This window comes from Carya illinoinensis, chromosome 3 (genome assembly GCF_018687715.1).
Source record: "Carya illinoinensis cultivar Pawnee chromosome 3, C.illinoinensisPawnee_v1, whole genome shotgun sequence".
In the NCBI taxonomy this organism is placed as follows: Eukaryota; Viridiplantae; Streptophyta; class Magnoliopsida; order Fagales; family Juglandaceae; genus Carya; species Carya illinoinensis.
In genome coordinates this window covers 17,824,713-17,849,421 of record NC_056754.1, presented here as the reverse complement: position 1 = coordinate 17,849,421, position 24,709 = coordinate 17,824,713, and the positions used below count along the sequence as shown (strand labels likewise).

The window sequence follows — 24,709 nt, the reverse complement described above, 5'->3', positions numbered from 1 at the left end:
CAACTAGATTTTAGGAAGAGTAAAATTCATGAACTGATTAGCTAGCTTGCTAGGCTCTTCATTATGCTAAAAGACTCCATTGGTTTTTCGCATGGGTGAATTGAAGATGGATGATAGTTTCTTTGTCTAGACAAAAGATGATAACAAGAAGGGGGGATTCAATCTCCAAATAGATACAACAGATACGGGACTGGATTTCGATAAATCAAAGACGCCCACCCTCTAATCCTCATTATATAACCAAGCTTTCTTACAGATTGATGATGAATATTTTAAGAGGCCAGACTCCTTGGATCAGCAGATGGCCGCCATACAATTAAGCTGTTTCAGATATTATATTTTCTTCAATTATAGGACATTGTGTCTTTTTTTTTTTTAAATATTAAAAAGAAAAACGGCTATTTTATATTTGAGATTTCCTGGGATTCAAGAGCCCGCGGGCTGCGATCGAGCCGAAAAGAAGAAAAGAAGAAAAACTTAAGTCACGAAAATAAATAATTAGTGGAAAATTGGAAAATGTTTTATTTAGTAAAAATCCTGATATTAGACTTCATCTTATTTATTTCCAACTTTGATTAATAAATCTAATATCTCAATTAATGTGAATCATAATTACAAAATTAATAATATTCTACGACTCTCTCTTCTCCCTCATGAGTCATGGCCACGTGCGTTCCGCCGACGCTGGAGAAAGGGTAGAAAACAGCCCCAACGCCTTCGACCCCGATCTGAATTACGTTCGAAACGTTTCTCTTCGTTTCTTCTCTTCCAGAAGATCGGGACCCGTTTTTTAGGGCACGAACCCAATAACACCTTTAATATCCTACGGACAGCTCCTTGATTTCTCTCTCATTCCCTTCCCTCTGTCACCGTACAATTTCCTTGGTTTCCTCCAACCCCGTCTTTTCGTTCGCTCTCTTTCTACGTTACCTGTTTTCGGGCTCTACCAAATTCCTTTTGTTCTGTTCGCTGTCCATTTCGTTCCCTCTCCAGTACATGCATTTGCTCAAATTTCTCACGAAACGCATCGGTTTTATCCACTCGACGCTTCTTGTAGCTCCCTTCGTCGAATTTTAGGGTTTTAAGCTCAGAACTTTTGCCGGCGTGCTTGAATACGTCTATGGGGCCTCGAGAGCTTGAATTCGGGGTTTCTATTTAAGTGCTTTTGATTGAGGTGCGTTAGGGTTTTTCATTCGGTATTGAGTTGGTGGGAGAGCGTAAGAGAGGCATTGGTTGAGGTGGGATGAATAGTGTATTCACTGAGCAGATACTTGCAGATAAGCTCTCCAAGCTCAACAGCACCCAGCAGTGCATTGAAAGTATCCTTTTCTTATTGTTCAACTTAACTTTTTGTTTACTTTTTTTATTAATTTAATGAACACGGTTCAATTCTTCGCGAGGAACAAAAGTGGGCGTCGGGGGCTTATGAAGTTATTATGTTGTGTGCATATGTGTTTTTTCGTTTCCGTTGTTACATATATATGCTGCAATCTGTAATTTGAAGTGATGTGGCTAGGTTTCTACTGGTTTGAGTTACAATTAAAGGTTATGAATTCTGAATTAAGCCATCAGTTTAAGTTATTTGTAATTATTTCTTTACTTAGGAAATATTTCGTCTGGAACAAATGTCACTAATTGGATGGTAAAGTTTTTATGCACCTTCCCTGGTTTAATTATACCTATCTTACTAAAACGACCTCAAATCATTGGAGTTATTGGTAAAGTAGGTTGAAGGGCCGTTAAGATAAGTTAGGTAGTTGTTTAGATAATTGAACATTCAGATACTCGAAGAGACCTCATATGCTTGCTCTTGGTATGAAAGATAAATTTGCAGGTGGCTCTATGGTAGTCTTGACAGCGACATAATGCATACGTGTTGAACATAGCTGATGAACATTCAGATTATTAACAGCCTGGTAGTATCAATTGAAGCCCAATGGATAGTATCCGATCAACCCCTCCCCCCCCCCCCCCAAAAAAACAAAAAAAAAAAAAGCAAACTTAATAAGTACTCGTTGAATTTTATGTAGATTGGGTATTCCTATGATTTCCTGGACCGGACTTAGTATTTTCTTGTTATGCGATATGGTGTGTTTCTTGACTTTTTACATAGCTCTGTCACATTTGTGTATATTTCACCGGAGCAAAGCAGAACTGATTGTCGCAACATGGGATAAACAGTTCCACAGTTCACAGATGGTTCAGAAAGTTCCCCTTTTGTATCTTGCAAACGACATTCTACAGAATAGCAAGCGCAAAGGAAATGAATTTGTTACTGAGTTTTGGAAGGTTCTCCCCGGTGCACTCAAAGACGTTATTGAGAAAGGGGATGATCATGGAAAAAATGTGGTCTCTAGATTGGTATAGCCTTCTTGTTTTATATGTGTTTAAAGCTGATGATATGGCCCATTCATTATCTCCTCAATCAAACAAGTGTTTGCATAATTTTAGGTTGCTATATGGGAAGAAAGGAGAGTGTTTGGGTCCCGTGGGCGGAGCCTCAAAGATGTAATGCTTGGAGAAGAACTGCCTCAACCATTGGAGTTAAGCAAAAAAAGGTCGCGTTCGGTCAGAATTGTAAAAAGGGATTCACGCTCCATTAGAACGGTTTGAACAAGGACCTTTTTCAGTTATCTTTCTGTTGCCTTTTGTTTAGATTTTTTAGAAATTACACAGCCTTACATTTTTCTCTGCATCTCTGAGATGCCACTCACTTTTTGTTTTGGAAACAGAAATTGTCCATTGGAAGTATGGCCGAGAAAATAGTGTCAGCATTTCACTTGGTACTCAGTGAACGTCCCAATGAAGATGCAGAAATGAGTAAATGCAAGTCTGCGGTTCACCGTGTGAGGAAGATGGAGAAAGATGTTGATATTTCCTGTCAAAATGGTAAACCGTCTACGATGTGGATTGAAAAGGCAGCTTGGAAATAATTTCTTTTTGACTGTATTGTTGATGCATATTTTTTCCTAGAAGACATCTGAAGGGTTTCTAAAACTTGTGTTCTTTGTCCCCCCAGCTAAAGATCCAAAGCGGAAAGATCTGTCCAAAGAACTAGAGGAGGAAGAAAATATTTTGAAACAGTGCATTGAAAAACTTAAATCAGTTGAAGCAAGTAGAGTAGCGCTTGTATCTCAGTTAAAAGAAGCGCTCCATGAACAGGTACCTGATCATAGCACCATTTTTATTGTCTAATGGGTTTTTTAATCATCTAATATATGTGATGACTGGTGATCTGTTTTGTGTATTATATGCAACAGATGAAGAATTTTTTATGCTTACTTTCTGAATTCTTTTCAGGAGTCCGAACTGGAAAATGTCCGGACTCAGATGCAGGTATGTTCACTATTCCTTAAACTTTGTCCTGTATTCATTCTTTCCCTGTTGTAAGATGGGTTTGTATTTAGCATATGTGCTATTATACGATTATCTCTTTGGTTGTGCTATTATATGCTCTAACAATGTAGAGAAATTATAAATTTGGGTGACACTAATACATTTTCTGCTACTAAATATGATCTCCTTGAATTCTTTTTCATTTTGCTTTCTGGATTTTTTTTTTTAACATGCTACGTGAGAGAAACTTGAACTTCAGAATAGTAGCTCACTATCAGGCTATTGAGCAACACTGTCAACACAAAATCTTCTGGCTAGACAGGAAGCGTAAAGCAAAAATAAGAGTTATCATTGAAGTTCGAATATTGTAAATATGGATCAGTGCTATGATATACTGCCTTTGAGTTTAGGTTGGAGTTATTATTGAGTGGTCATTCTTGGGAGTGGCATTTGTATGCCAAAGTTCGAAACTTTGCCACAAGGACTTGGTAGCGGTAATTGTATGATTTGATGTCTAGGCAACCTGTTGCTTTTTTTTTTTTTTTTGATAGGTATAAGAAGTTTTATTGATCCACGTAAATGGGCAAAGCCCGAGTACATAAGAAATATACAAGGAAGAGCCTAATTACAAAACTACGTGCTACTGATAGTAGCATACAGATTGTTTAGACTTATTCCATTCCATACAATAGGAGAGGCCCACAACAACAAAGTATGAAAGAAAAAGTCCCTAAAACTGTCCGGGGAGCGTTCCCTATCCTCGAAGCAGTGGCCATTTCTTTTGTTCCATGTGCACCACATTAAGCATAGAGGTACCATCTTCCATGTTGTAGCGATCTGGCAATTGCCCCTATTCTCTCGCCAACAAGACAATAGATCTGTCACCCTTTTAGGCATGACCCAATCAATACCAAGTCTCGAGAAGATTGCATCCCGCAATACCTTAACTGCTTTGCAGTGAAGAAGAAGGTGATCCGTTGATTCGCCGTTACATTTGCACATGTAGCACCAATCCGTTATGTAGAGTCCGCGCTTCCTTAGCTTGTCGATGGTTAAGATTTTACCATGGGAGGCCACCCACCCGAAGAAAGCTACTTTGAGAGGAACATTGCTCCTCCATATGCTCTTCCAAGGGAACCTTTTAGTGTTGTGTTCTTATTATTCTGTTCTACATGTTGTATGCTTTTCAAAGTTCAGTTGGCCAAAGGGTACCTAAGCTGCTTAGGTTCCATTGTATTGTCCACTTTCCTTTCTGGATGAATATTCTAGGCTGATAAATGTAATTGATTTCAAGTTCAATACATGACGAAGTTTTCTTCACTTCTTTGGAGCTAAGTGTCTTTTCGATGAAAAATTGCTCTTGGATACTTCTGATGAGTATGATAAGATTTTATTGATGAAGAAGGGGTGGTAACCTAGTACACAAGAAGTATACAAGAGCATTACCTAACTAGCAAAAGGACAAGTGCTAAAAATTCTTGAAAAGTAGAAATATAAGAATTGTAAAATGGCATTTCAAACATGGATCTCCTAGATTGTCCCCAAATCATTTTATCTTCATCATTTTGTCCCACCATGTGCAAGTACAAGCTATCAAAAAATGATGAGAAGCGATTCACCTCCCAATCATTAGCCTTCATAATAAAGGTTACTCCCCATTGAATAGAACCATGCATGGATCCGCCGCAAAAGCATCCTTAGTGTAAGCAAGGTACTTATCAAAGGTCAATCACCATAAACAAGTGTTTCTGTGCAGTAATAAGAAATGCGACATGAAATGCCAGAAGTACGGCCTAATTGGGATGGCTGTTTATTTTGGTTATATTGACCTCGATTTTTTTTCTTCTGCCCGTTGAGATGTTGAACTTTCTTTGAGACTACTTTCTTGTCCATTCCCTATCAGGAATCTTAATTATAGATCTACTGTTTTTGCACATAAACAAATTATGTAGGAGTTCGTCTTTATTTATAACTAGTGCCATATTAAATCTTTGTGCTCAGCTGTACACGGAGAAAATGTGGTATACTGTGAGGATATGTTTGGTGTAATGACTTGGATTATAGCTAATCACTCTGTATCTAAATCAATTTAATAGGTAGCTCAGGCACAGGCAGAGGAAGCCAGCAACATGCGGAAGCGAGTTGATGATGAAGATTACATATCAAAACCATCTACTGCAACCACTACAACTGATGCAAACACAAAAGCAGAACAAACACCTAGGAAGTCAGCTGCTGCCATTGCAGCTGAGGTTGCAGACAAGCTTGCAGCTTCTAGCTCATCTCAACTGATTATGACTTCTGTTCTTTCTACATTTGCAGCTGAAGAGGCTAAGAATGCTGGTCTAACACAGGTCTCCGCACCATCAAATTCACTCACATCCATGCCCAATAGTTCAGGCTCTGAGTCAATGGCAAAACCTGAAAAGTCCATGCCAGTCTCAGATCCTAAGGCTTTCATGTCAGCACAGCCATTTACCGTGCCACCAAATCATTCATATCAATCAGTTTTGGTTCCGCAATCAGCAATGCAAAACCATGCCCCAACCTCGCAAGCTCAATATCATATACTTCCCAACCCATCCCAACAGTATTTACAGCCATCAGGAGGAATCATGGCCCCTTATGGTTATAATAGCCTTGTACCCTTACCGCCAGGACCCCCACCTCCCCCACCCCATATGGTCAGCCCAATGGTGCCTATGACTTTGCAAGTAACTCAGCAGCAAACAATACCGCTAACACAGCAACCCCCAGCACCGCCTAGTTTCCGGCCACTTCAGCCACCAGGAATGGTATTCTATGGTAATCCTCGCCATTCTCAGTGACAAAGTTAATTGAGTTTAGATAGGCTGTTAATCACGTGACCTTGTTTTCATACATTCATTTTTGTTTTCCTCAAATTGGCGTTGTTGAGATTTGCAGATAATTCGGATGCCTTTAATACCCGTAATCAACGGATTTGGTGATAACTGGAACTCAATTGGTCCATCGGGATGATTCCCCAGATGCACAGAAATGACTAGGGATTTAGATATATAACCTACTTTGAAATCTAATCGAAAATAAGATTTTTCTCAAAGGAACTGTTGTGGTCACTTCAGATTGCCAAAAAAAAAAAAACCAACGTTGTGCAACTCATCTCTTCTTAGTGGACCAGCTCTCTTGCTTGAAATGAAATCAAAATTATCAGTAACTAATTTGGTCGGCCCCTGGGGTCGCACTGAGTGAGCTACTACTGGGAAGTATATACACAAAAACAAAAAATATAATATATGTATCATTTCATAGTGAAATGAGTGAAAACTTATCATCAATGAATCGGGCTTCCTGGAAAGTCAGTTTGGCCGAGTCTGTTGCACGATATCTCGCAAGTCTAAAAAATGGAACTGGACTAGCCGATTAGGTTAAAATTTAGATAGGGAGATGTGAGGGCAAACTTGTTATGGTCCCGAATGTACCATTTGCCGGGTTAGATGTTATACCCAAAACGAAATGAAAATAAATGGATGTTGGTGCAGCCGATATATGCACTCTAGAGTCTAGACTATATAGTTGGACCCTGCCGTGCCGTCACTAGCATTGAGCCAACCCTAACACATTGCGGTACAACTGAATTGATAAATTTACAGGTAATTGGAAAATAAAAATTTTATTTACAGTTATTTTTGCGTACTCTTTATGTAATCTACTAATGTGATTGATAGTATCACTATTTTTAATATAAAATAACTAGTTTGACTAATCATATTAATGAAATTTACAAAAAATATATAAAAGTTACTGTATATAACGTAATTCATTTAAGAGGATTCAATTATTATTTCTTTTTAAAACAAAGAATGTGCAGTCACTTTTGTGTATTCCTTACGTATTTTATTAATGTGATTAACTGTCACTTTATTTGTAATATAAAATAGTTGTTTTGTCCAATTAAATCAATAGAATGCGTAAGGAATATACAAAAATGATTATACGTGCATAACTCTCTCTTTTCAGAGGCAAATGAATTTTTTTAATATTTATTTTTAAAGATGTGTTTTGCACCCACTTAAGAACTGGGAACCAAAAAACAAAAATTAAAGACAACCGCGGCCATAAATGGCCTCAACCATGTCTTGTCTGAGAGAATATGCCAACCGTTTTATTCATTGTCCAGCTTTCATTGTATACTCAACGAAAACGTGAAGATATGGATTACCTTTTACAGACTAATTATCACCTTCTTTGTCATTCAGTTTTCTAAGAAGATCTTCGAATTATGAAGTGTAGGGTAGTCATGTGTGCCTATTTTCAGCACAAGTTGCAATCGATCGAAAGTAACCACTAGTTGCAATTCAACATTTCATTGCCAATCTAAGAATAAAATCTCTAATAAAGAGTGGCAGATGGTACATGACTGCCATAATGGTGGAGTAACGGCCAGAGGAGAACCAGGCCGGAGGATTCTTCTTCAGCACAGCAGCCACTGTCTTCCTTGCAAACTCCTCTGAAGGGGTCGACTTATGTCCTTGTGAAAAATGGGCTCTCTCTCGGATGGCTGCTTCAAAGGGCTTGTATAGGCTCCATTCAGGCATCCGGTTGTAGTTGGCTATGGCTGAATTCCCGATGTTCGACCTGGTAGCTCCTGGGACAACATTGATAACATGGATCCCCAAAGGTCTGAGTTCCAATCTGCATGTAACATGGAGTTTCAATTACCAGATAACAAGGATCCACCAACCTTTTATTCCAATTGCTTCAGTAACCCACTGGATCCCCCATAAGAAGTGAGAAAGCCATAAAAAAGCCATGAACTAGGAGATGGTCTCCGAATGGATTAGATACTAAGATACCATGCTCATGCTAAAACGAAATAGAAAGTTTTAACTTGTAAACATAATCATTCAACATATTTGTGTCATTGGGTTTCTTCATGAAGTTTCCAATATGTCATTCTGCTAAACAGTAATAGTTTGTTTAGTAAGATAATTCTCATCAACATCTTTGTGCATATATATCAGTGCCCTATAAGCAAAATAACTGACAACACCAACAATATGCAAGCAAACTAACTTTTTTGTGCTTTTTGTTTTTGCAGGGTAGGGATAATACCTTCTGTTTTCATGCAGATGTAAACTTGGCTTATTATAAGGATTGATCCAGGGAATATACATACCTCAATGTATCAGTCAGTGCATGCAAAGCAGCTTTGGATGCAGTATAGGCACCGGACCATGGTCCAGGTCCCATAACAGTTATGCTTCCAACATTTACGATCTTCCCCTTTTTCCTGGATGCCATGTGAGGAACAACTGCTTGAACCAACCGTAGTGGACCTATTAAGAGTATGACAATATAAACAAAGAAAATGGATCTTATTATAAATGCTGTTAACAACGTTCTCCAAGTAAACAAAGAAATAAGAGATATTTGAGAGAGAGAAAAAAAGAAAAAAAAGAAAAAGAAAAACAGGAATTTAGATATGAAGAGATTCCTTTACCGAGAGAGAGAGAGAGAGAGAGAGAGAGAGAGAAGTAGTGGTTGCCTCTGCTTGTAATCGCAAAAGGTTTTTATTAATCAGATGCAGCACCAGGTGTTACAATGTATAAAACCTGGAATTAAGCTCCATATCCATAGCCAAACTTATAACATTTGAAACATTTCACAAATCCCAATCATCCAATTTCTCCTTTGCATCAATGTGCTCACTAGGTCAACTATGCAGTTAGGTTTAGAAAGATCAAGAGGATGTGGTCAACCAGTTTGCTGGATGTTAATGTGATGCTTCATCTTTTGTTCAACTTTTTTGTAGTATTAGATAAATTCCAAGCTTTCTGGATGGTAATATAAAGTTATTCAGTCACGGGGGATGCTTTTGGGGCCAAGTTTTCCTGTCCTAGGACATTATTGGGAAAAAGCTACAATTCAAGTATTTGTTTGTGGGTGTGTGTTGAATTGAACTGTCGAATAGTGTATTGAATTGAAGGAGGCATGGATGTTCTGCCTCGTTTCAGAAGCTGGCAAGTAGAAGAATGAAGTTCTTCATTTGGAGAATAAAGAATCGTTACTAGAAGAGCATCGGTCTGCCAGCGCAGCATAAATATAAGTGATACAGTTTCTGAAAAATCAATCCGCGGAATTAGCTTTCCAGGATGTAAACAGTGAAAGATCCATCATAACACAGTTCCAAATTACATCCCCAACTGATAGAAGGTTGCAATTTAAGCTGAAATCTTGAATTTTCCACTATTAACGCAGACACCCACGCACACAGAAAATCATTGATATCCACAAGAATAACGATGCCATTCATAAGTTGTCTGATTTTGCACCATCAGCAGGAAATCAAAACTCAGCAGTGCAAACTCATAGATCCTCATGTACTATGTTGGGAATCGCTAAAAAAAAAAAAAAAAAAAAAAAAACACCCAACCGAGAAACACAGATTAAGCATATCTCAGAGGAAAAAGAGAAGAAGAGACATAACGCGGAAGACTATTATTACCATAGACGTTTGTATTGAAAGTGTCTTGGAGAGCAGAGAGAGGGATCTCAGCAAGAGGGGCTACACACTGCACCCCAGCATTATTAACCAGCACATCTATCCGACCATACTTCTCCAGAACATTGGCAAGCACGTGATGTACGCTCTCTTCTGACAGAACATCCAATTCTTGCAGGAAGAATCTGGGGTCGTTCTGGAGATCGGACATCGAACCCTGGGACCTGCTGGTGGCCACGACCAGGCAGTCATTGGCGGCGAACGCCCGGGCCAGGGCATGGCCTATGCCTCCAGTCGTACACCCCGTGATTAGTACCACTTCTTTGCCGTAGGGATCCATCTGGCAGTGGAAAACTTGGTTCTTGAAATATCCAGAATTCAGAATCCCCGGGTATTCGTTGATAGCAAGGAGCAATTTCTGTCAAAATCAGTAGGACTGAAGGAGACAGCTTGTCCTGTTGTATTTACGATCGTTCTCTTTCACAAGCCAAGTTGTAGGAAGTATTAAATAAATAAATAAAGTTAGCCGCTGGTGTATACCCCCCAACCGTAAGGAGATATGAAAATTTAATACAGCTTATTATCATTTTATTTACATTCTATTATAAAAGAAATAATATATTTATTATTATTAAATAATTATTTATTATATTCTATTTTTATTATTAAATAATAACAAATACATCATATCATATATAATAAGATATAAATAAAATAATAGTATGATATATAATATTATTCATAAAAATATATCTAATTTTTTTTAAAAAAAATAATAAAATAAAAATACGTGAGACTTCTTATCAAATACTTTTAAAAAGACATATATATATATATATATATTTTACATTTTGTACCTTTAAACCCACCTGTCTGGGGCAGCTCTTGAGGTAACCTCAGAAGAGCCACCCTATAGTGACCTCATCGACGGCTATCACTTTGGGTTGTCCGTACTTAAGGTATGCTCATTTATATATGTACAAGTACTGGGGCAATCAAAATAGGGATGTTAGATGATAACAAAGAGAAAGGAATATTTTTCTTTTCTGTCTGTGCAGTATTAATGTGTATTGATTTAATTGGAAACTAATGGATGGGCCAATTCACGTGGAGGTTGCCCAACACAACCCCTTCTCTCTTTCTGTCTGTCCCATGCTCACCGTATGACTACTTTACCTTAAGGTAGTACTCGGAATACGCAACTATTTACTTGTACAATATATCATTGTACAAATATTGTTAGTTTTAAGATTTTACGTTACATTCACACTTTTATAACGTAATATTGATAAGTTATTGCACACTAATTATTATTTGTGTTGGGAGTAAATATATTGGGCTGAAGATGCACTTGGTTCAGAGCACTCGTATCCGGCTCCCCATCTCTTCCGCATCCTCATATTTTAGGGATATTTTTAGGGTTTGATCTAAAAACCCTCCTCCATCCGGTTCCCCAAAATGGGGATCAACTATCCGGCTGCTACAGAAGGTCCCTATATATGGGGACTCACTGTACATCCGCATCGTATATTTGGCTCCTGTTTTTCCCCTTCCGTCCCGCGTGTTCTTCCCTCTCACTAGGGTGAACGGTTTGCTTCCTGAGCATCGCAGCAACGGGATTCCTGAGCATCGCAGCAACTGGTGAGGTTTACAATGGGAAAGCAGTCGTCGCTGGCGCCGGACCGGTACACGGACGACGAGGGGTCAGTTACCGAGAATGACGAAGTTGCGGAGGGGATCGATCCGGGGGTCCGGTTGATGTACCTGGCCAATGGAGGCGACCTGGAAGGGATCCGCGAGCTCCTCGACTCCGGCGTTGACGTCAATTTCAAGGACATCGACGGTCGGAGCGCTCTTCATGTTGCGGCCTACCAGGTCTTCACCGACGTCGCCGCGCTCTTGCTTGACCGTGGCGTCGAGATTGACCCGAAAGACCGCTGGGGGAGCACGGTAACACCACTGCCGGCGACCATGTCGGAGTTCTTGATCTCGGTCTGCGATCGTTTGCTGGATCGAAAGGAGCGAAGGGCGTATTCAGGTTGATGATAGAGAACGCCGATCGAGCGGCTGAGATTGAGCGGCGAAGGAGAATGCTCCGGCGAGAAGAAACGGTGAATCGAAGGGAGCGGGATCTGGATTTTTGCACGGTGATGGATTTTTGCTGGGTTTTCCACGGAGATGGATTTTTGCTGGGTTTTCCACGGAGGAAGACAAAGAAATGGTGGCTGGGCATAAGAGTAGGAAAAATGAATCAATAATTTAGTAATTAACAATGAATCAAATTAGTAAATTAGTAATTTTTTTTCTTAGTTCTTACTTCTTATAATAAAATGTTATTAATAATATATATTTATAATATTATATATTAAATACGTGAAAAAAATACGTGAAATTTTATATTCAATACGTGACTTGGTTCAAAACCATTAAAAAAACGGATAAAGAATATTAAATAATAAAACATGGCTATCACGTTAGAAAATGTACTAATTAAATAAAAAAATTATTATTTTTATAATACGAATTTCGGTTTAAAAAATGTTGTATTTGATAGTCAAAACCGTAAAAAATTTTTATAGAAATTGATATTTGAAAAAAAAGATAATAAGACGAAAGAGTTAGTAGTTAAAATTGTAAATGGAAGAGAGAGAAAAAAGTAATAAAAAAAGAATAAAGAAATATTATTTAATAGAATAGAGATAGAGATGGGGAATGGGATGTGGGAGGTTTTTAGAAGATGAATAAAATTTAGGGATAAATTTGAGGAAATGTGATTTTGAGTTAAATTATAGGGATGGGGATGAGGATCCGGATGAGGATGCTCTCAGTCCATCGTAAAGGAATCATTAAGATGAAAGGAAAAAAGAAGAAGAAAGTGACGAGATAATAGGCTAAAAGTTAAAAAGAGCATTGGTAACAATTTATATATTTTTATATTCATCTTTATATTTATATAATATCTCTTTAAATTAATTTATATTGAATTATGCATCTTTAAAATTTTGCATAGTTATAAATAATATTTCTTTAAGTTTGAATAAGTACTATTTATTCTCTAAATATTATTTTATTATTTTTTTCTCTTATCTATTAAAATCAACTTTATAAAATTTGTATTAAGATAGTTTTGATTATAAAATTTATATTAAGTTGATTATGTAAAGTAATTTTTAGTATATATTAATATTTATTGATAAATTAATCATTTTGATATATGAAATTAGTCGTGTTTAGATATATAGAATTGATATTTTTGAGCACATGGTGCTAATTGTAAAATAGATAAAAATAATAATTTTAAGTAAAAAAATATTTTATTATTTAATTTAAATATGCATAATTCAATATGAGAGTTTTTCATTATATCCAAAATCAATCTTCAAAAGATATGATTTTGAATATACTTAAGGAATGGAAGTCAAAGAAGATAGTGAAGTAACACAAAACTTGGGCAATAAATAAATAGAGTAGCTCATGAACAGCTCGAGCTCGACTCGTGTATACTCGGTTCGAACTCGGTTCATTTAATAAATGAGACTTTCATAAACACTAATATAGATTTGAATATTAAATAAGCAAAATTCGTATAAACTCAACTTGACTCAGTTTAGACTCGTGAACAAAATCCATATAAGCTCGGTTTGTCTCGTTTGAGCTCGTTTTGAAGCTTGTAATATGTTTTAATTTTTATATATGTATGTTATATACATTACTTGTTAGTTATATTTTATATACTTAATTATATATTATTAATTTGTTTATAATTTACCTTATTTAATATAGATATGTTATGTTCCTAAAATGTGTATAGGAAAATTTGTATAATAATATATTATACAACTACAACTATTGATTTATTATTTTATATATATGTATTAAATAGTTTAGTTTATTACATTTACCTTGTGTATTATTCTTTTATTTTATAACTATAAGTTATTTTTATAAAAAAAAAAAAAGGTTATGCTATAAGAATTTTGAATCAAAATTATTTGGTCGAATGATTAAATGGTTTGAGTTTTTTTTTTTTTTGTTAAACTTAAAAAATTTTATTAATCAAAAGATAAGATTAGAAATTTTAAAATAAAAAATCAAGTTCAAGCTTGAGTTGAATTTGAACAATATTAATAATTAATGAACCAAGTTCGAGTATGGATATTCAAGTTTGAGCCGAGTTTGAGTAAATAAACATTTTATTGAGCTTAAATACCCTTGTTTGAATTCGACTCAACTCGGTTCATTTGTAGCCCTATACAAAACTAACATTTCTCACTAAATACTTCCAAAACCTCAATAAAAGTAGTTTTGGAAAACAAAGAAAATAGATTTTCTTCAACCTCACTACAAGAAGCTCTAGAGAGATATTATCTTCTCTAGGTTAAAGGAGTTTCTTATCTCCATTGTACATAGAGATAGGAGAGACTATAAATTATTCCTATCATAATGGATTTACCCCTCCAAATAATTATAGACGTAAGTTTTATGCTAAACTACGTAAATTTATAAATCTCATTCTACATTTATATTCTTTGTATTTTCTAACTATTTACTTTTATAGATATACATACCTGTACCGACACTTCGAACTGCCATCGTAGGCCTCAGACCGTTTCAACAAAGCCCGAGTCACCTTTATGGGGTTAGGAATGACTCTTTTTTCTATTTTACATTGATGAATGATTTATAATGTGCCTTCATTGTTATTAAGATTAAACACCAATATAGATGAAATATAACATTTCTATTTTGTTTTTACTATTAGAAGAGAAATGGAAAAGAAAAAAAAAATTATGGGCAAGAAGTTACTTTTTATAGCATATATAGAATTTTGGGAGCAAATTTTAATGAAAATTTATTGAACAAAGAGGGGCTCATGTTTCTCTTGCTTTAATGATGTCATATGTTATTATATATGATGTGGTGTAAGAGATTATCGATCTCGTTATGTTATATACTACACTCTCAACTTATTAGATAAAATATATAATTATATTTTATTATTATTTTTAAAAAAAATAAAGATTTAATGTAATAAAAGTAAAATATATGGTAAGTAAGATTTTTATTTGAGTTATTCTATTCAGCAGCCGTACACCACACACATGTTGAGATAAAAAATAAAAGCAAACTAAAATTTTCATTTTATTAACTCGATTATGGAGATATCGACACGATTGAGACTGTAAGCAGAACTCACACAAAGCACGCCACATGGTCGGTGGTTTCAATTGAACTTTTGGGCCTCTCCTCTAAATTAAAAATGGCTGTGGCAGCCCAAGATGCAACTACTTTCAGACCCAATCAATATTTATACGAAAATCATGAGATTCCGTATTAGGCATCAAGCAGAATTTCACCGAACTTGTTTGGATTGTGATGTATCCTAACCCTGCATGGAATCGTGAATGCATGGGGCTTTATTATCAAAGAACCAACAAGAACAAAAAAAAAAAAAAATCATTTCTTAATATATTTATATTTTCGAATCAATCTTCTATCACAATAAAATGCGAGCAGAAAATTATGAATGATATCAAGATTGAACTTGTACTGAATTAAAAATATGAAAAACTAGAAAGAAATGTTACAAAGCCAATACCCATCTAAGTTTGCTCAAAAAAAAAAAAAAGAAGCAAAAATAAGTTAAATAACTCCACCATCATCTTTCTTTAGTTGTTGTATAACTTGTATCTTTTACAGAGCCAAGCGTAATTTTTAGGATATATGTGTGTTTGGAATATAAAAATTATATATGCAATCATTTTTGTGTATTTTTTGTATATTTTACTAATGTAATTGACTGCATCATTTTTTTAAATATAAAAAAAATTGTTTTAGTCAATAATATCAATGGAGTATGTAATGAATATACAAAAATAACTGTATGTAGCACAACTCGTATAGAATATAATTCATGCTATACCATAAACTCACAAATCCGACTGGATTAATGAGGCATTACCATCAACAATTGGATTAGATCTTATTCAAGATATAAGAAAAAACAATGTCTCATATTAATACATACCAATAAGATGAAAGTGATATAAGAGTACAAGGAATAACATTTATCTCTAAACATACAAATAAAACATAAAGAAAAACGCAAACCAGGGGACATGATGTCCCTCCTGATCTGATTCCATTTAAATTTGTAACCAAGAACTCTATTACTATATATAATCCATCCTAATTATTCACGATCACACTCTTCTTCACACTGAATATAAAAAATAGCTTTAATTTGTTAGGTACTCTCCTGCGTGCTTAATTTACGCTTAATCTTGAGTGATCATGATGAGGAACATGAAGCTGGTTCCAGCTTCCTTACTTCTTTCATGCAATTAATAGGCAAATCGTGTGTGCCAACTCGACTTAATTTTTTTAATGCGAATTATTAAAATGGTGACCGAAATCCCTGCACCTTTTGTGGCCTCTATTTTTGTGTGGCCTGCAGCTAGCTCCTTCATGCATGATCAACAATATTCTACATGCATTGATCCTTATAAAGAGAAGTGGTATATCCTTTTATCTCACCAACAAGAAAATCGTTTAAAAATTAAGTGCAAGTGTGTCGATCTCATGCATGTTAGATCGAATTGAATATATATATTTTTTTAGTATTTAAGACTTCTCTCTCTCTCTCTCTCTCTCTCTCTCTCTCTCTCTCTCTCTCTCTCTCTCTCTCTCTCTCTCTCTCTCTCTCTCTATATATATATATATATATATATTACAAGTAGTCGGCCCACTATACACAAACTACTTTATTTGGTTAACATGATGAAATAAACAAATCCAAGATCATGCATGGTATATATATATGCATGCATGGAATGGGCAAGTACTCATTCATCCTCATCACCATCATCAACAACGTAAACCATCGTTTCGAGCAAGAATAATAAAGATTAATCGCTTCATTAATTAATTTTGATTCATCAAGAAGCCGATAATAATAATCTATAACTAAATCTTTAGTCGATCAGTCAATTTTATATATTAAAACTTGTACAAAGCATTTCTATAGACAAGACTATCAAAGTAAACTCATGATCATTAAAATCACTGATTAATTGCAAAAACTTTATATCAAATATTTAGGTCACCATTTTTATGTTAATTAGTAAAAATAAAATCGAATAATTTACGTTCATTCTGTTCAACAATTGAAAACAAAAAAAAAAAGTTCCCAAATTGATAAAAATATGTTTTTTTTTTTTTTTTTTCTATATTAATGCTCTTAGACGGGGTCAACAAATGTGGGTTTAATTAATTCATGATATGAGGTTTGAAAGGTTGGATCCCGCAACATGCATATGTACAAAACATGAAGGGGAGAGTACAAGCAAAGAGATATATATTAATCCAAGATCTCATACCTTTTCAAAAGAGTCCCACTTAAATACTTATAATAAAATATTAAAATATTGGGAGTACTGTTAGTTCCGTGTTTGGACAAGTAGTAATGATAATGATCCTGGATATCGTACGTGTACGAAAGTATTTGATTGTTGATACGGATCGATATTCCTACTAATGAGAATTTTTGTTGTTTTTAATAGCAGAAATATTAAAGGACAATAATGCTCATAATGATAAGAGTAATGTTAGGTGTAATTATTTTTATATATTTTATTGATATAATTATTTCTATTAATCTTTTATTATATATAATCATTCACGTCATTAGAATATATAAACAAATATATAAAAATAATTATACATAAAATTTATATAATTACAATACTCAAATCATATTATATGTATAAATATATATATATGTATATATATATGTTGACAATTAATGGATTATAGAGAGATAGAGAATATTATAACATTTTCCACGGTGATTAATTTGTAAGTCAATTAAGTTGCAAAAGTGGTATGTAATTGATAGTAATTAATTACGTACGCGTCTCTCCCACTATCGATTCTGAAGACTTTCATGATTAATTAATTAAGTGGCAATAATAATGCATGTGCTTGCTGAATTATTGCGAGCATGCGCATCCATCTTTCATCATATACTAAGATAGATACCAATTAAGTTAATTAATTCGATCCGTCTATATATGCGCCAAGGTCCTTTCCCTGTCCCTCCATCGATCGCTAAAAAGCCACAATTTCATGAAGTCTTGACTCTTTATATATGTCATTCAGTAGTACTTGCAGCATAAAGATCAGAATTAGGGGTGGCAAATTTGATTTTTGGGTCCTGTTCGTATTGCGTCAAGTTATAAATATTAGATTATATAAGTCAATTTGAATCTAATATATTATACTAAACGCGTTAAATTTTCAAATCCTAACCCAACCTATTTAGATAACGGGTTGAATCGTGTCATCCGTTTAATAATTAATTATAAATATATTGACACGATATGACTCATTTATACCTGTTCGTTTCATTTGAATAGGTTAAACTAAAACTTATAACTCATTTGACCTTATTAATATAATTTCATATAAAAGTTTAAAATTTATATGTATTAATAACCCCAATATCTTTAAAAATATATATCAATATTTTTCAAATCTTTACATATAATAAAACCAATATTACAAACCATACAATAACAAATATGAGCATAAATATAAAATTACAATCTCAATAATAAAAATAATAAAAATACAACCATATTGAAAAATATCAATATTACAACTTAACAATTATAACATTTTAATTTTGAAATAAATTCTAAAATGGTCAAAACGAATCCATTAATATCAAATCCAAACTTGTTAATTTCATGTTGGATTTACAAGCCGTGTCATATATTACCATCCCTTAACAATAATAAAATTTTAATTTTGAAATAAATTCTAAACGAGTCAAAATGGGTTAATGATTTCGTGATAAGTAGGTTGACCCGTTTATAAATCGTGTTATAACAAGTAAACCTGTTTTGACCCGAACTCATTAACAGCAAATTCAAACCTGTTAATTTCGTGTTAGGTTCATGAGTTGTGTCATATATTACCATCCCTTAACAATAATAAAATTTTAGTTTTGAAATAAATTCTAAACAAGTCAAAACGGTTTGATTTCGTGTTAAGCAGATTGACCTGTTTATAAATTGTGTTTTAACAAATCAACTCGTTTTGACCCGAATCTATTAACATCAAATCCAAACCTGTTAATTTCATGTTGGGTTCATGAGTTGTGCCATATATTACCATCCCTTATTAGAATCCTAGCGACGAGATTAGCGTTAATATATATCTGAGAAAACGAAATTAATATATTGTGGTTCATGTGATCGAGATGCTCCTCCTGCCCATGCAAAAATCACGCCAAAGTTGCCAAATTATAAATATAAATGTGCAAACTGGCGAAATGGCCAGTAGCTTAGCATGAATATTTTGGAAACTTGAATATTGTGAAAACCAAACCAAATCAAATACAAACAAGTAGTACTGTTGTTATTTTATTGACTACTGTAGACAAGCGCACATTATAATTAAGGTATATCGATCTTCTCACAAACAAGCAAGCATTTTACATGAATTGAGCTCGATCGAAAACTCCCCTACGTACATATATATGCCACGTTAAGCAGCCAAGCTAAGTAATTTAGATACCTGCATATATTCTTTTATATATGTCTACATCATCGATAAAAAGCTTAGGCTAGCGCTATATAACATGATTATCCTTACATGTCTCTTGATCATGCATGATCATCAGGCTGCTTTCCAGCAGAATTCTGAGGTCCGGGATGGACCCTTTTACTGATCCTCCCAAGTACTGTAGAACCACCTACCTTCCTCATCATCTCTATCCCGCTGCTGCTCTCTCCTCCTGCTATAGTACTACTCCCTCTCTTCTCCTCCATTCTCTTTAGTTTTTCCTCTTGGCGTTTCTTCATCAGGTAAACTGCAGCACAGCTAGCTCCAATGGACATGACTGCAAATTAATTAAACAAAAGTACTCCGTCCTTCTAAGAAACTTGTGGTTTTGATCTGTATATTGTTTGGTGGGATTGGTATATATGGCTCTCTAAGGGGAGGCTATTTATAGAGCGTTTGCGTCTCACAAACCAAGTGTTTAGGGTAATATCCTATTAATTGTTATTATATAAGATGGATTACAAGCAGAGATAGGAAACAGTAGTGGTGCGCGAATCCAAGGTTTTTTTAAGAACAGGCATTGAAGCGGCCGCGGAGAAAGTGGATGATGATACATAAAAAAGTTGGCTTCTTTTCGGTGGCAGTACGTGTCAGTAATCTCTCGTGCAGAAAAACAATTAGCTCCACAAAAATAAATAAAAGTGCACCAACGTCACCTCCAAATTAAGATGTCAAATCGTGTTAACAAGTTTTTTTCTTATCTTATCAAGATATATATATTATATCATATGAGTAAATCTGAATTTAACATTTTAATTTTATTGTGTCAAAATATCAAACCCTAATATAACCCATTAATATAATGAGTCGTGTCATGTCAACCTATTTCAATCCGTTTATGTAAATTAATTGAATAGACTTGAAATTAACTGGTTTGACATGATTAAATTTAATATAATTTAATATAAATGTTAAAATCATAATATCTATAAAAATTATAAAACTAACTACAAATCTAAAATTACAATTTAAATAATAAAAATATCAAAATTAAAATTATAAAAATGTTATTTTTAAGTATAAGGGTATAATTATAATTTTAACTTTCTTAACCGGTCATAACGGGTTATAACGTGTCATAACAGGTTATAACGTGTCATAATAGGTTGACCCGTTATCAATCCGTTAAACAATCGTATCTTATCGGATCAACCCATTTTAATCCGAATCCGTTAAGATTAAACTCAAACCCACCATTATCGTGTTGGATTAACAGGTCATATCACATATTGTCATCCCTACCTCTAGATCTGATTATTATTAGGGGACAAGAAATTAAGTGGAAGGTACATGCACTATTGGACAATAACCTGAGTTTAGGTTAATAGCAATTCAGCATTTAATTAAGGAGTCGAAATTTTTAGAGTTGACATATCAAAAGTTCATTAAAAATTAAAAAGAGATAAACTCAACTCACTATAAAAATATTCCTCAATGTTTAACCCTTGTAAGGTGCAGCTACATGAGGATTAAATACCCCTTCCCCAATTACGAAAATCACATTACCCAAAGAACCCCTTGGTGGGCGCCCCCCCTAATGCCTAACAAACGAATGTCCTTAAAACCCTAGTTCATAAAAATAAGATATGTGGGCTAAACATCCTCAAGTCCAAATAATCTAAACCAATTCCTATAGCTAATAATATAAGTCATTTTAATGAATTAAACAACCCAAAGCCTTCAAGCACTTAAACATAACAATAGCCCAATAAGAAACCTTAAGTCATGTTACCATCTTCCATAACTTGTATTACATGAATTAAAACGGGTTCTTCTTCTTTCAAGTCTATCTTAAATGTTGGAGGCTTGCTAGTTTCGTCCTAAGTGGATTGCACCAATCCTTGCATTACTTCTATGATCTTCTTAGCTCTTGACCTTATAATTGGCCTATCTAGAACTTGCAAATGATCTTTAAAATTCGGTCCACCTTGGTGCCCATAATTTTTACAAGTTTGCCTTTTCCTTTTCAAAATATTTTCCAAACTATCATTTAACCCAATTCTTGACCGGAATACATGTTCCAGCCGAAACACCTGAATTTGGCCGGAATGGACCGAAATAGGTTGAAACGGCCAAAATTTGAGCTGAAATAGAACAATAGTTACTGTTCCGGCATGGAAAATTTCGGCCGAAAAGAAACGGTTTTTAAAACCTTGATCTCAACTCACTTCATACAGAGAAATGCTCTTTTATCCAAATGCTTTGTTTTGCTTTATGAGATTGAAAATCATCTCACTTCACGAACAACAAATGGAGGATCTCGCGGTGATGGAGTCCATTGGGCAAAAAGTTTGCCTGCTGTAGTAAGGTGCGAAAATGGCCATGGTGGCAAGTAAGCACGTTGTGAACGAGGGTGGGTGGCGAGATGGTGTGGTGAGAATCTTCCATAGTTGAGGAGCACCTTGGCCACTTTGTGGGCAAAAAGCTTGTGGCCGAGGGAGGGTGGCAAGATCTTCCATCCTTGGGTGAGAAGCTCATGGCGAGATTCGAAGTCCGCTGCTGCATGATTGGTAGGGAAGGTCCCACCGGCACTTTCTGTTGCTAGGGACCATCATGTGGGCATGTCTAATTGTGGCCCCTGGCAACCTCAGCAGGCTATGGGAAGCTAGCGGTGACTGCATGGCCTGGGCAATCGACGAACACCTTGCCAATGACAGAAAATACTTATCATCCTGGTGTTGGCTGGTGGCGACCCTACCTGCCCACAAATGCCACGAGAATGGCCCCTTTGGGTGCACAACAATGTGCACCTGCTGCTCTCCCTTCCCATCACGAATGCACTCTATATTCATGGCCACCGTTGTCAATGATATCTATATATGACAGTAAATATATATATGGCTGTAAATAGCAATAGTTGTATATATGTGTATAGGCGCCAACTTCAGTTTTATTTCCTTTCTTATATTGTTTCATTATTTCCTATTTTACAAATGATTTTTAAGTTGTAATTAAGGCTCGGTAGTTTATATAATATATGGAAACTCTCATTTGAGGGTATTCAAGCAAACTTAACTAGTACCAGAGCCCTAGAATTTTGTTTTTGGGCAATTTTTTGTTCCCAATAGTTCATTGGCTTATGTCGGCATTGTCTGTTGTCAGACTAGTGCTTTCTGGGTTCTTGTGGTTTTGTTGACATTGTCTGCCTTCACTACTCTCTGGGGGTTTTTTTTTTTTTTTTGGGCTATTTTTTCCACCATATTTGGCACTTTCTATTTACAAAGAAGTGGTTTTCTGTTTGGTGATTCTAGGCACCCTCTGTATTTCAGCAGGGTTGTTTGGTTCTTATCGACACTTTATTTTTAGAGCAGTGTTTTTTGGCCTCTTTTGGAGCTTTCAATCAGTGGTCAGTGGCTACTAGAAATTTTGTCAATTTCTGTTTCATTAGGGAGGTGTTTTCTGGCCTCTTTCAGTCCACTCTTCTCGGGCTCTCTGTGTAGGCTTTTGTAGATAGAGTTTCTCAAGTTTTTGGTGCATTTTCTAGTAGTATTTTCTGGCAGTGCTATTTTTGGGTATTTTAGCATTTTCAGGTCAGTGTTTGTGTTGCCTATCTACAACAACTTCTTTTTTTTTTTTTACTCATTTTGATTTTGTGGTCATTCTGTCAAATGAAAATTCAATCATTTGATTTAATGGAAAGAATTATGGAAGTTGGGAATTTTAGTTTCAAATGATTATGAAAGGAAAGGAATTATGGGATCACTTGGATGGGTCTTATGTGGTTCTTACTGTTCTCAAAGAATTTAGTTATTGGAACAACAAGGATGCCAAGATTGTTTCTTGGCTACTAAGTTCAACACGTTGAACCATATGTGGTCAACAATGTTCAATCATTTACTACTCCTAAGGAGATGTGAGACTATTGTAGGTGTCTATATTATCAAGACAATACTGCAAGCAAATTTCAAGTTGAGTTAGAGATTTCTAACTATAGACAAGGTAATCTCTCTATTGAACAGTTTTATGCTGTATTTATAAATTTATAGAATGAGTATTTTGGGATAATATATTCTAAAGTTCTTAAGGAAGCCCTAGAAGCATTCCAAGTTGCTAAGGAGTGAGTATCCTGCGTTAGTGACAATTCGCAATGCGACAGAAGGTGTTGACGGTCTAAAGGACCAGGCTCACGGTTGAAGGCTCATGGTGTTATGTGCACCTGTATTCCACTGTATATGCAATGGGTGGTGCATGTGACAGTGCAAAAGGGAGAGATTGTTGAACCCAAAGTTTTAAGTTTCATGTGATTATAAATCTACACATAGATTTTAATAATAATAAATGAATTCAAAGAATAAAGGAGTTTCAAGCTCAAGTTGTTCACACAATGGAATCAAGCACATCAAAGAACCAAGCATGAGCAAGAAGGAAACAAGTTCACATTAAAGTCATAGACTAATGTTGTAAATCTCTTAAAATTCGAAATTAGGATTAATGCTCAAAATTAATATTTTATCATAAAGCCTTAAAATACATTTTCCACATGTGCATGAATATTTTTGAAAATTAAATTTGAAAATTTTGAAAGATGATTGATTGTCATCTTTTGCATGTGCATGCCTTGATTAAAGGGTTGAACTTTGAAAATATTAAAGATGATTGATTGTCATCTTTCACATGTGCATGTTTTATTTGAATATTTTCAAAAGTGATTGATGCTTTTTTAGACTTATACAAAAGGTAGATGATTTTGTTTGAAAATTTTGAAAAGTAAAGTGTGCTCATTTTGTCATATACAAAAAGTAAAAGATTAGGTTTGAATTTTTTGAAAAGGAAAGTGTGCTCATTTTGTCATATGCCAAAAGTAAAAGATTAGGTTTGATTTTTTTGAAAAAGTGAATGATGTTGTCTTTGATAATTGAAAAAGAAGAACTTTTTATTTGAATTTTTTGAAAAAGTGAATGATGTTGTCTTTGACATGTGAATCTTTTTAAATTTGAATATGAAGTCTCATATGCCTATAAATAGATCATTTGAGAGCTTCACATTTACAACATCAAGAGCATACAACATTCATTCAAAACTTTCATTCTCTCTTCTCTAAGCATTGAGCATTAATCCTTATTCATTTTGAGAGATATAGTTTGTGCTGTATTGTTCTTATTTCACTCATTAAGGAGTGTTTTCTGATAACCTACCCACTATCAGCTTTTGTATCAGAAAAAGGGTGTGTATAACCCTTGTGCGTGTAGAAAGTATTCTACACGAGGAATAGTTGAATCACCACGTGTAAGGTGATTGCAAGTGTAGAGGGTGTTCTAC

The 24,709-nt window shown here is 34.9% G+C and overlaps 3 protein-coding genes across 5 annotated transcripts; 2 read left to right on the top strand and 1 right to left on the bottom strand.

Annotated features, from left to right (window-relative positions):
• Positions 1–106: 106 nt before the first annotated feature.
• On the top strand, positions 107–8,587 carry LOC122303573 (regulation of nuclear pre-mRNA domain-containing protein 1B-like). 3 transcript variants are annotated; one of them, XM_043115404.1, is made up of 8 exons: positions 107–1,319; positions 2,114–2,361; positions 2,452–2,607; positions 2,733–2,889; positions 3,020–3,162; positions 3,301–3,336; positions 5,433–6,141; positions 8,417–8,587. In XM_043115404.1, the coding sequence occupies exons 1-8, from the start codon at positions 1,244–1,246 to the stop codon at positions 8,419–8,421; spliced, it is 1,530 nt and encodes a 509-aa protein (XP_042971338.1). In that variant the 5' UTR covers positions 107–1,243; the 3' UTR covers positions 8,422–8,587. The 3 variants fall into 3 exon arrangements, with proteins under 3 accessions (XP_042971338.1, XP_042971337.1, XP_042971339.1); XM_043115403.1 differs by lacking the exon at positions 8,417–8,587 and adding an exon at positions 6,262–6,319; XM_043115405.1 differs by lacking the exons at positions 107–1,319; positions 8,417–8,587 and adding exons at positions 1,337–1,943; positions 6,262–6,319.
• Positions 7,460–10,160, bottom strand: LOC122303574 (short-chain dehydrogenase RED1-like). The gene is made up of 3 exons (XM_043115406.1): positions 9,824–10,160; positions 8,495–8,654; positions 7,460–8,010 (listed from the first exon to the last, which is right to left on the bottom strand). Exons 1-3 carry the CDS (start codon positions 10,158–10,160, stop codon positions 7,674–7,676), a joined length of 834 nt encoding a protein of 277 aa, XP_042971340.1. The 3' UTR covers positions 7,460–7,673.
• Positions 10,161–11,473: 1,313 nt separating this feature from the next.
• Positions 11,474–11,863, top strand: LOC122304572 (integrin-linked protein kinase 1-like). Its single transcript, XM_043116835.1, has one exon. It carries the CDS (start codon positions 11,474–11,476, stop codon positions 11,861–11,863), a length of 390 nt encoding a protein of 129 aa, XP_042972769.1.
• The last annotated feature ends 12,846 nt before the right edge of the window (positions 11,864–24,709 follow it).

Excerpts from the sequence above, each read along its gene's own strand:
- LOC122303573 (XM_043115403.1), top strand. The coding sequence starts at position 1,244 with ATGAATAGTGTATTCACTGAGCAGATACTTGCAGATAAGCTCTCCAAG. Across the intron at positions 2,890-3,019 it reads TGATATTTCCTGTCAAAATG|CTAAAGATCCAAAGCGGAAA; the intron begins GTAAACCGTCTA and ends TTGTCCCCCCAG. Across the intron at positions 3,337-5,432 it reads ATGTCCGGACTCAGATGCAG|GTAGCTCAGGCACAGGCAGA; the intron begins GTATGTTCACTA and ends TCAATTTAATAG.
- LOC122303574 (XM_043115406.1), bottom strand. The coding sequence starts at position 10,160 with ATGGATCCCTACGGCAAAGAAGTGGTACTAATCACGGGGTGTACGACT. Across the intron at positions 8,655-9,823 it reads TTTCAATACAAACGTCTATG|GTCCACTACGGTTGGTTCAA; the intron begins GTAATAATAGTC and ends TACTCTTAATAG. Across the intron at positions 8,011-8,494 it reads GCACTGACTGATACATTGAG|ATTGGAACTCAGACCTTTGG; the intron begins GTATGTATATTC and ends TGTTACATGCAG.
- LOC122304572 (XM_043116835.1), top strand. The coding sequence starts at position 11,474 with ATGGGAAAGCAGTCGTCGCTGGCGCCGGACCGGTACACGGACGACGAG.